Source organism: Brassica napus, chromosome A2 (assembly GCF_020379485.1).
Source record: "Brassica napus cultivar Da-Ae chromosome A2, Da-Ae, whole genome shotgun sequence".
Lineage (NCBI taxonomy): Eukaryota > Viridiplantae > Streptophyta > Magnoliopsida > Brassicales > Brassicaceae > Brassica > Brassica napus.
In genome coordinates, this window is record NC_063435.1 from 15,216,397 (window position 1) to 15,228,803 (window position 12,407).

Sequence of the window (12,407 nt, forward strand, 5' to 3'; positions counted from 1 at the left end):
AACAAAAGAAGTGTTAAATTGGAAAGAAATCTTTTAAAGATTAAATGAAGATCTTAAGGACAAGTGTTACATAAGTAAACTCTTATTTGGATATGTCCCTTTGAACATAGATATCCCATTTGACACTCATACAACATAAACATAATTTCTGGTGCATGCTGTTCAAGAGACGTGGAAACGCAAATTCTCTTTTCAATACAAGCGTCCATTCAACCAGCTATCAACCACCTCTACAATGAATGCAAGTGTAAAATGGCCTACGTTCATAAAGTTTCATTTATTTCACGTAAAGGTACACCATGGTCCATATTTCATGCGGATAGTACTTTTCTACGGTCTGTAATGTAAGACATGTACATAAGCATTAATTCTGATATTCAAAATCACCTCCCACCAGAGACTATAGAATCAACCATCGAAGATCCACATGTAAACATGTCTAGCTCACCAATTCCATGGTGGATTCCCAGTCCACGAAATTCCAATGGTGACAAATCTGGTAGCACGTCATCTCCACTTAGATAATTTAACACTTGTCTCATACTTGGTCGAGCTTGTGGGTTGTAGTGAGAGCACAACAAACCTAGTTTCAAAATCATTTCGACTTCTCTTTGATCACATTCCGTCCCTAGATTCGGATCCTTAGCATCCAAAATGTTTCCATCACTCCAAAACTCAAAAACCCAATCCAAGAGCAAGCCCCTCTCACCACCCTCGTTCTGAATCTGGATAGGACGTCTACCGCAAGCTACTTCTAGTAGTAGCACCCCAAAGGCAAAAATATCGGTAGCAGTAGTGGCCCTTCCTGTCCTGACGTGATCGGGGGATAGGTATCCCCATGTTCCAGCGACTCGGGTGGTTTGAGGGTCCGAACCATGACTGCACAATCGAGCTAAACCAAAATCCCCGAGTCTCGCGTTGTGGTTCGCGTCTAACAAGACGTTGCTTGCTTTGACATCGCGGTGAATCACCACTTGTTCCCATTCCTCGTGAAGGTAGAATAAGGCGGAGGCCACGCCGTTAATGACTTTAATCCTCTGTCTCCAGTCGAGGGTAACCTCCGGATTATTGTACAAATACTTGTCTAAGCTTCCATTGGGCATGTAATCGTACACCAGAAGAAGCTCGTCCCTCCTGCGGCAATAACCCATGAGAGGGACTAAGTTTCGATGGCTCATCCGACCGATACTCACGACCTCAGACACAAACTCTTTCAACCCTTGTCGGGATTTGTTGGAGACTCTTTTCACAGCAATCTCTTTATTTGTCTTAGGCATGACACCTCTATACACGCTTCCAAACCCACCTGATCCGAGAAGGTCCTTCTCCTTGAACCCTTTGGTGGCATGGTACAAGTCCTTGTACTTCAATCGATGCTTCCCAAACCTTGTTTCCCAATCTTCGAGTTCCTCCTCGAACTTTCTCCTCCTCCTTATGATGAAGCGTACGAGTAAGATGAGCATGGAAATAATCAAAAGAGGTATTAACAAAAGTGAAATTAACGGCATCCCGTTCTCATAGAAGCTGTGGATTTTCGTGGGCCCCACCCTCGGAAATTTTGGAAGTTTGGGAAGTCTCGATAAGGCCAACGGCGGAGCTTTCCCTTTAACTTGGAAACTCCAGCCAAGAACATAATGTTCTGAAAGAACGGAACCTGTCGCGGACGAAAAACCAACAAACATATCTTGCAAAAGAACGGAAGATAGATCCCTTACAGTAGAAACAAGTGGTTTTTTAGGTTTATCATGTTTGAAAGGGGCCATGGTTACATCGATCTGATGTGTAAGATCATCGTAATCGACCCAAACCTGCATTGGCTTACGACTTATCAAGCTCAGATTCTTAAACTGACCTGTCTCGTCCCAGTACCCAGCCCGCGAACTTTTCACTGATATCAAGCCATTGATATCGATTCCGGCGTGGTTATCGTCCGCATCATTAAACTCGCTATTCCGGATGGTATCCAGTTCGACTGCAAAGACATGATTTGTGTCATTACCGTTGTTTGTGATGTTGAAGATACCCATGTACTGACTTGCTGTTCCGTAAGGGAGACTTTCGTACGGAGCAACAACGAAAGCCATGCCGTGGCCACTAAGTATCGGGATTTCAGAATGAATAGCGAAGACGAATGTTGTGGAGAAGGAAGAAACGGTGCCGTTCGGAAAATCTTTGAACCGGATTGGTTTGGTATAGAAGGCGTGTCCCGTTTTCTGCACGGTGTAGTTCGTTAGCATCAAGAGACCCTTGGGGGTGACGGTGGTGATCCCTTGGAGGGATATGTCAGACAGTGGTGGACGGAAACCATTGTAAGTGAAGTCAATAATTTGGGAATATGATTTTGGAAATTGAGAGAGTAGGCTGAAGAAGACAATGGTGAAGAGCTTCACGAACATGGCTATATAATTTTTTTGAAATAGAAGTTGGCTCTAATTTAGATATTTGAGCTTATGAGAAACTAAGTTAATTTATAGTGTGGAGAGTGTAGAAAAGTCGGTCTTCTTTTTTCTACACGGGAAGAGTCGTCACCACAAGTTTAACTCGATCAAAAATCCGTGGTGGAAAATTGGTAGAAGACTTTGGTGCTTGACCTTCATGTTTCGTTATCAAGGATGATTGTAACAAGAGATAAAATCATGGATATATCTTCGTGATTAAGCTAGTTTAAAATATTTAAGTGTAATTTATGTTTTAGAAATCTACTAGGTGACCGGTCCGCACCGGACATAAAAAAATTTAAAATATGAAATAAATATTATATAGTTTTTAGAAGTAACAGATTTTACAACATAATACCACCGTCTTTGGGGGAATTCATCAGTCATGGAAAAAAGCTGGTAGTCAATATTTGAGATGGACGAGAGGGAACACAGTAACGTCAGTATGAAGAAGCAGATATTGTGTGTATGTATAATTGCAACGTCACAAAATATTTTGTGTGTTTAAGAAGATACTTTCATTAAAAAAAAAAGAATAAATAGTGAATATTTTTAGAAGTACCAGATTTTATATTATCATTAATTAAAATTGTATTGTATATGTGTCGTAATTCTATATTTTAGATGCATATTATTATTTTTCCATAAATAATAAACAAACATTTATATTAAAAGAAAATATAAAAAAATCAAAGTATTATCCATAAATAATATAAATTATGAAGTACATTTTTCGATACCAATTATTAATTTTCTAGGTTTGATTATTAATTTTCTAGATTATTTGACTGCTTTGAAATATTTTGGCTTATTTGCAATTTAATATGCTAACTTATTTTATGTTATGCCTCTCTTTTTTTGTTTTGCCTTATTTAATTTGGTAATTACTAATAGGATTTGATAATAATAAATAGTAGTAATTCATTGATCATTTTTTTGCCAGACGTTACAATCTCATTCAATCTAGCCTGCATATATAGTCCAATTATAATGAAATCAATCTTGTTGATTAACTGATACACACACTTCAAAAAATGACTCAAGTCATGGGACAAACCTTGCCAGCTTCCATTTCAATGCTGGCAGTATCAAGACCATCCAACATAGAAGAGTCCTTGCTAACCAAAAAAACCTTGAGAAGCAAGAAAAATAAAAAAAAAACATTATTAGTAAACACATGATGACATTGCAAATTAAGCACCAGCAATATAGTATTAAGAAGGAAAAATCATGATTGGCGTCAGCTGTCCTTCTAGGTCAAGCAGGCCTTTAGTAAATGCAGCTGCAGACATCTGGTCAACATATGCAAACCAGTTCAAACATTTTTTTTCTAACACATATGCTTAATTATCTTCAGTAGTATCAATGTAAAAAGTGTACGTACCTGAACACGTCCCTCGTCAGAGCTGTAAATTTTAAGGTCATGACGGTATGTACTATGGAGACGAAGCAAACCAGTCCCTTCACCTGAAAAAAAACATGTAATTTAAGGCCATTTCATCGGTGAAATACTCCAAAATAAAAGTAACAGATCAGGGGGCCTTACCTGGATACATATTGTATCGGAAGAATTTACCAAGCTCTTCTGCCTGCATGCAGATGAAGCAAACATCAATAAGTTAAACAATTCTTCCATATTTGGAAAACATATATATATATATATATATAACAATGACAAATTAAATGGTAGAGTATGTAAACACCTGTTTTCTACCAGCGTGAGTTAGAACACCGCCGTATTTAAAAATCATAAGGGCCTCTACAGGTCTTTCTTCTTCGCCTTCACCATCCCACTTCAGCGGCTTCAGTTGAACCTTCCTGTATATCCCTGAGAAATTTCTTCCCTGCGCCATTCCAAAAGGTTCTCTGCTGTGAGAAAATGACCTCATGAATTAAATAAAAATGCATAATGCTAGCTTACTTATAAGATAGTATATTCAACAAAAAAAAATGATATAAGATAGTATTACTAAATGATACTATGTAATACTTTCCCCGGACTATATTCAACAACAAAAAAGTACTAAAGAACCTTTTCAAGAACTGCTTTAACTTGGCGAAGCTTCTCAGCATGTTCAATCAAGGTTTTCTGGATCACTATCACTCTCACGACCTGGTCTACATATAAAAAAAGGAAGACCATATTTTCATTACCAGTATCCAACACATGGAAAAGATAGACCAGACATGCTTTTTGGAGACAAGACACAAAGAGTTGAGTTCAGAGTTCTAAAGATGAGGAACCATATTGTCATTACCAGTATTCAACACATGGAAAAGATATACCAGACATGTTTTTTGGAGACAAGACACAAAGAGTTGAGTTCAGAGTTCTAAAGATGAGGAACCTTTGCGTCTAAACACATTTTTCTTAGCACACAAGCAGCATCATCGTAATACCTTAATAGTATGAGAGGAGAGATTTGTGAATAATACTTTAAAGAATGAAAGGAGAATGTTTGTATTTTAAGACCTTGGGTGTCTCCTATATATATACAGTCGATTTATTTCTCATATTAATGATGCATAATATTTTGCACAATTAATAATAAAATCGTTTAAAGAAAGATATTAAATGTGTATTGTCAAAAAATGATTTGCATATGATATGATTTTAATTTACGCGAGTAATCCATATTAAAAAGGTAAGTTATTAAAAACAAACAACCTAATTAAAAACATTAAAATATTTTGTAAGCAATGTAATAAATATGATATCAACATGCGCAAGTTTACCGTTTGAATAATAAGGAAAGTTTTTAATATTTGTCTTAATTCTAAATCTTGTCCAAGGGTAAACTAAATCGATAAAATTTAATGATTTCAACTTGCGCAAGTAATCCATATTGTGAATAAGTGATTTGCATATTTAATGATTTCAACTTGCGCAAGTAATCCATATTAGAAAGGTAAGTTATTAAAAACAAATTTTGTCAATAAGTTATTTGCATATTTAATGATTTCAACTTGCGCAAGTAATCCATATTAGAAAGGTAAGTTATTAAAAACAAACAACCTAATTAGTAGGGGTGGGCACTTTACCCGATATCCGAAGTGGCACCCGAACCCGATCCGAAAAACCCGAACTGAAATCCGAACTGAAGTAACAAAATAACCGAATGGGTATTAAATAAGGAGATATTGGATACCCGAATCCGAACGGATAATACCCGAACTCGAATGGATATCCGAAGATAACCGAACATATGTATAATTAACCTTATATTTCTAGTTTACATCTCTCATTTTATATAAAATATTTATATTGATACTACACATACTTTAAGTTCATATGATATACATACAATTACGAAAAAAATGATTTGCTACTCACTTAAAATGCATGTCAAGTTTTTTATTTCAAAAATTAACAAAAAGTTACATCCGAAATTTTTTTAAAAAATAACTAAATTAATGCCTTTTTAGTTTTAAAATGTTATGTCCAAATCTATTAACCATTCAATCTATTAAAAAAAAAATTAGTTAACTGAAAGTTATATTCTTAAATATAAGAAACTTGAAAAATGAAAATTTTAATTTTTTTTTTCAAAATCTAAATATCCGAACCCGATCCAAAATAACCAAATCCGAACTAAAAATACCCGAACCCGACCCGAAGTACAGAAATACCCGAACGGGTTCTACACCTCTATACCGAAATATCCGAAAAATCCGAAATACCCGATCCGAACCCGAACGGGTACGCAAGGCTAAACTAAATCGATAATTATTATCCCCTAGCTATATATGGGCTTAACGAAATCGACAATAGTTTTGGACTTGTCTACATAAGCGATTGATTAAAATAAATAAAAAATAAAATTCAAAAAAATCGACCAATAGAATTATAACAATTTTTCTGAGAAGCTTTATATTAATGCCATGTCAGCGGAAATCACTAAAATGACTTCTCTTTTAATATATAGGGGATATATATATATATATATATATATATATATATATATTATACTAAAAGTTGGTGAGCTAGAATTTTTAGAGTGTCTACGTGGACAAGAAAATTCAGACCAATCACAATACTATATTATGCCATGTCAGCCTTCTTCAGTCTAGCCAACCGGCGATATTGTTCCTTCGTTTGATGACCTTTCCAGTTTCTCATTCATAGCAGTTTCTATTCTATCTTCTTCTCCCATTAACTTCGCCTGTTATTGATAGATTATGAATCCTCTTCAACTCCTGTTTATCTGCTCTTTCTATATAATCCAGATGCAAGCGATGAAACCCCCCCCCTCCCCCCCTCTTACAAGCTCCACCGATAATTAAGATCCAATGAATGCGCACCACAAAGGCTGGCTTTAATAGATCTCAGCAAAGTAGGAGTATATATTTCGTGAAAACTCCTTCTCGAACCGACTTTGAAAATCATTTCTCCGCAGGTATTGTTCATCCCTGAAAGAAGTTGGAAAATTTCATGACTCCACTGTCCAGTGAGGTAATTCTCTTGAATCTCTAAGAGAATCATACTTTTCAGATGAAACAAATCCACTAGGATATCAACATTTTCGATTTACATGACGAGAAACAAATTACACTAGGGTATCGAGCCGTACGCAGTTCACCGCGAGCTTTACGAACCGGATTTGATTTGATTGTGGCAGATATGAGACGGAAGCGAGCCGTTGAGTCCATTGGAAGAAAAATCAAGACTTTGCATCTGTAGTGTTTTTAATTTTCCTCGGAAATCTTTTATCTGAAATTCTAATCATTAGGAGGGACATCCAAGAAGGAAGAAGTGAAAACGCATTTGTGGGGAAAATTAAGAAAGAAGTAAGTAATTTCGTCTCCTCCGTTTCCTGCAAGGTTTAACGCGTCACCACACTTTTCAATGGATTACATACTTGCGTTTTATCCTTAATAGGTTACTATTGTACAGGTTGTCTGCAACAAGTTCAACTGTTTCTTTTACCCAAAAAAAATAAAAGTTCAACTGTATCACCAAGGTTAAAGGAGTTGAACTTTTTGGTGAGTTATTTGAGTCTTTCGTGAATCATCTTAGTTTTCTTATTGGCTGAGGGATAATACTCAGTGACTGCACGAGTGCAAATGTATAAGAATTACAAGTAGAACTGGCGCTTTTACAGCTAAATTGTGTGTCTACTGTTAATGTCTATTTTCAACTAAATATTATTTACTCTATTTCCAATGGAGTCCAGCTGAAGCCAACGTGTTTGCATCGTCTTTTGTGGATGCGACTGTTGCAGTTTGGGATGTCCGAGTTGAGAACTCGCACGCATTAGCTTTCAAGGAACAAAAAGATGAGAAAGTCATCTCATGAAACTGGTTCTTTTGCCAGGTACGTTGAAGACTGTAGGCTTTATAATCCCGAATCAGTATCTTAATATGATTCTGATATGATATCATTTGCTAGGATGGAATGCTCGGGTATCACATTTTTAGAAGCATAAGCATCCTACCACGTCGATTGAGTAAGGCGCTCAGCTCCCGTAAGCCACGAATCTTATGCAGAAAACACAGCTCATCCGGAAACACTACTGTCTAATGGTTTTCGCCTTATCTATCGTGTATATGCAGGATATGGGATTTATCCTTAGAGAAGGATGAAGCAGAGTTCAACGCATATACCAAGGAACAACTGAACAGGTTAAAACACCTTAAGACTTTTCTTTCACCAGGTAACATCTTAGTTTTATCTCTTCAGCACAGTTATATTTCATTCATGTTTGTTTGTCTGAAAACCTTGCATTATTTTTTCAAAGAAAATCAGGGACAAAGACTTGAAGGAACTTCATAGGCACAACCAGATTCCAGGGATGATAATCTCAACTGCTTCTGATGGTTTCAAACAGTTTTGATGCCGTACAACATGTAGAACACTTTTCCTGATCTCGGTTCCTAAGAAGATGGAGTCTCTGAAAAAAAAAATTAAGTGTAGTCTCTTGGGTTTTGTATTGTCATCTCTCTTTTCTACTGAAATTTTCTTTCATTGATAGCAAGTTATATGAATTGTACTCTTTCACAACTTAACGTTTGACAAATAATTCTTGAAAATCATTCTCATCTCCACGAGTTTTTATTATTTCACAACTTTTAAGCTTTCATCACTGGTTGATTTGCTTGCAGTTGCCACAAAATGAGAAACATTTTCAAGGAAAAAAAAGCCAACAATTCGTGAACCTGTCTGAGACAGAAAAATAATCATTGTTAGACCATTCCTAATGATCATTGGTCCTCTATCAACGATTACTCGTGGGTGTTTGGATGCGGCACAACTCTGTTAGTCTACACAAAAGATAAAATCTACATTTAAAACATTGACAACAACTGAAAACTAAAAAAGAAACGGAACAAAAGCAACATTTATATGCATGACCATTCATTCTAAAAAAGGTAATTGCATGGCCATAACAATATCATAGTGTTTTGCAAAGGAAAAGTTATGCTAAACTCGGGATGGTCATACTCATTTTTGACAATAAGGTATGAATTCAGTTTAGTTTTGTATGCTCCTACTTTATTAACAATATATATAAACTAAAATGGCCAAATAAAAGAGAGCAAAATACAAAACTCAATTGCAGATTAACACAAGAATGATGTAAAGAAAAGAGAAATATAAATTTCCAAAAGTAGTGGTGCATCTAAATAACCGGAATTTAAAGATAACACAGCATATATATCATTTAGATTACCAAAATAATGGAAACTAGATTGTGACCCGCGGTTGCGCTAGATTATTTATATTAATATTTATAATTTGTGTGTTTAAGTTAAAATTTTATGATATGATGATATTTTATAAATTTCAGTCCACCTCAAGATTGCATTTTTTAGTTTTTGGTTTGATTATGATTTGATTGTAGGTTTTGCTCAGTCTTTTGAAAACCGGTCCGAGCGGTCGAACCGATCCGACCGTGACTTGCTGAAGAAGCCAAGTCCAGTTTGGTTTAAAACTCTGAAAAAACAGTAAAACCATCTAAAAATTGGTAAAAACAGTAATCTGGATCAGTAAAAGAAAATAGAAAGTGTAATATATGTAGAAGTAAATTTCATTTAGTATAATTATATAATTGTGCAAGAGCTAAAATTAAGCATATAAAAAAAACTATTGCATGTCCACATTTGTGCAGCGTTAAGTGTTTTTTTTTTGCTTCGATTTTGGTTTGACTATTTTGGTTTTAGTTTTAGAAATTTAGACATCATTTGAGTTTCGGTTATTTTTGTTTTCAATTTGATTTAGATAGCAAAGGTCGGAACCAATAATATCCAAAAATTGGATCAAATTTGGTTTCACTTTTTGTGTATTTTCTGACAGTATGGATAAAAACATCAGATGATTTTAATTTTTCAGTTTAATTATCGGGTTGTTTAATAAAAAATAACTCGGGTTGTTTAATAAAAAATATTGAATATTTTTTTTAATATTTTAAAAAAAAAAATATATGCGGTTCAAAATTTTGGTAATTTGATTTATAAATATAAATTTTGTTTGTTTTTATTTCTGATTTAGTATGAATCGATCCTTCAGTTTTTGATACGTGTACCTACGCTTTTGTGTGGCTATCTATATGGAATAAATAAACAACTAATTTCAACCATTTTAAGCATTATATGGGAAAACAATATCAAATCCATCACAAGTATCAACCCAAAAATATATGAAGGTAAAGACAATCAAAATTAATTTGTTATGAACTGTATATATTAAAAATAATTGACAACAACACGAAGGAAAATTAATACCTACATGAACATCATCAATATGATTTTACTTCAGCTCCATCTAAATTATTAAAATTTTGAAAATAAAACTATAAAAAAATAAAGTTAAAAAAAAAGATTACATCATAAAAATAAGAGATAGACAAGTTGAAAGACAAGAACGAAGGAAAAAAATCCCAAACTATGTTCATCATATTTATTGTGTTAATCATGGTACTTTTTGGTTCTTATTAGATGTAAATTTAATACATAATTACAAAGATCTGTGTTACAATGATAAAAATAACATTTCATTTAATAACAAATAAACAAGACAAATAAATTATATTAAATTGGTATAAAAAGACTACTCAGAGTTAAAAGTTCAATTAAAATAAGACCAAATAAAAGAATAAAATAAAAAAGATTAAATATAAATATATAAACCGCGCATAGCGCGGTAAAATCTCTAGTCTGAGTTAAAAAAGGGTACAAAGCTATTGAAAAGTTGCTAGCGAAGAAGCTCTTAATTTTCAGATGTTATAAAAATACACAGACCTAGAAAGTTCCTCCAGCAAGATCGCTTGTTTTGCTGATAATTGTTTGAAAATGTAAACGGACCTAAAATGGGAAATTTGCCAAATATATCCTAAAAACTAATTTGAAATTTAAAAATAAACAACATATTCAATCAAATGTAAAACTAACTTAAACGAATAATAAAAATAAACGACCAAAAAAAATCAAAACGTTATTTTATGATTATATCCTTTCGAAGTCTACACTTTTAATCGGAAGAAGTCTACACTTTTAATCGGAAGAAGTCTAAATCTTAAGTTGATATAATAATTTTACTTAAAAATGTATAATTTTAATTAAAATTTAAAACAATTGAAAAATTTAAAAGAATATATTATTGATATGACAACTATATGTTAGACAATGCTTATGGTTGACAACACACAGTTCAAAGACGTAAATAGTATTAAGGTCATATTTTTAAAGTTAGATTTTAGATACAGATTTTTTTTTTTCGTTTTATTGACTTGAATTCACATATCAATTTTGAGTAGTTTATATTTTACATATTTTTATATCAGATACAATGATAATTATGACATTTTAGTTATCAAATAGACATTTAGGGTTTGGGGTTTAACGTAACTTCAAACTGTAGGGTAACAAGTCTACTTCATTTTAAAATTGTAGGGTATCAAGTCTTCCCCAATTTAAAAGACTTTTTGGTTATCAAGTCTACTTCACTTTTGGGTATAATGGAATTTTTGTAGTCTATTAAAATTAGAGATTACAAAAAAATAATATGGCCATTGTCCTCTTCTTCATCCTTTACAGATTCTTGTGACGCAAGAGCAACTCCCTTTCTTTTCTTGCCTCCATCCAGTTCCATATCATGAGCTTTGAGCATTCCAACCACTTCATCAAATCCGATCTCATCAGTGTTGAGTGAGATTGACATAGCAACTTTGTAGGCAGTGTATTTGGCAAGAAGACACCTCAAGAATATTTTTTCAGCAACTTCTTGTCCTTGAATCTTTTTCCAAGAGTTAAGGATTCTTAAGCTATTCTGCTGAGCTGAGAGCTGAATTCTTCAATCGACTCATGTTCCTCTACTTTAAGATTTTCAACTTTGAAGCATAGTAATCCATCTATGAGCTTTTCACCTTCGAGGTTCCTTCAAAATTAGTTTGAAGAATCTTCCATACCTCTTTAGCTGTCTCACATCCTTGAATCAGTTTGAATTTCTTCTTGGTAACACTCGCATGTATCGCATGCAGTGGTTTTGAGTTAAACCGTCAGATTCAGTTCTGTTTCAGTCTAGTCTTCTTCCGGTTTTTCGGGCTCAATGCCATATTCGTCTTTGACCTTTGGCTCAGTCCACCCAGTCATGATTGACTTCCAAGCCATGGCCCATGGCATCGATTCCTCGAATGATTGATCTCATCTTTGACTTTCACAGCCCACCCAGTCTTGACTGACTTCCAAGCCATGGCATCGATTCCTCGAATGATTGATCTCATCTTTGACTTCCACAGTCCAAGTTGGACGCATCCAAAATCACCCTTGCACTGGAAACCAATTCATGATAATTTTCTATTTATTCTGCATGGTCTCACCTGTTATGTAATCAAACGGGTGCTTTCTCTATACCAATTATAAATGAAAGAACTATCACACAAACTAAAGCATATAATACACCAGAGAATATCTCTACAAAAATATGTGTATTTACTGGTATTATTTTAAAGCGACCTTACAAGTATCTATTTA

General features: G+C 34.2%; 1 protein-coding gene and 1 long non-coding RNA gene across 8 annotated transcripts; one reads left to right on the top strand and one right to left on the bottom strand.

Annotated features, from left to right (window-relative positions):
- Nucleotides 1-18: 18 nt before the first annotated feature.
- Nucleotides 19-3,057, bottom strand: LOC125586402 (L-type lectin-domain containing receptor kinase IV.4-like). The gene has a single exon (XM_048756492.1). The coding sequence runs from the start codon at nucleotides 2,394-2,396 to the stop codon at nucleotides 384-386; it is 2,013 nt and encodes a 670-aa protein (XP_048612449.1). The 5' UTR covers nucleotides 2,397-3,057; the 3' UTR covers nucleotides 19-383.
- A 3,666-nt stretch (nucleotides 3,058-6,723) lies between these two features.
- On the top strand, nucleotides 6,724-8,471 carry LOC106351930. 7 transcript variants are annotated; one of them, XR_007322928.1, is made up of 7 exons: nucleotides 6,724-6,891; nucleotides 7,058-7,226; nucleotides 7,333-7,421; nucleotides 7,613-7,752; nucleotides 7,828-7,885; nucleotides 7,992-8,092; nucleotides 8,177-8,471. It is a non-coding gene; the product is annotated as an uncharacterized LOC106351930 (long non-coding RNA). The 7 variants fall into 7 exon arrangements; XR_007322933.1 differs by having other exon boundaries at nucleotides 6,724-6,772; nucleotides 6,836-6,891; nucleotides 6,995-7,547; nucleotides 7,661-7,752; XR_007322931.1 differs by having other exon boundaries at nucleotides 6,724-6,772; nucleotides 6,836-6,891; nucleotides 7,058-7,547; nucleotides 7,661-7,752.
- Nucleotides 8,472-12,407: the final 3,936 nt, after the last annotated feature.

Excerpts from the sequence above, each read along its gene's own strand:
- LOC125586402 (XM_048756492.1), bottom strand. The coding sequence starts at position 2,396 with ATGTTCGTGAAGCTCTTCACCATTGTCTTCTTCAGCCTACTCTCTCAA.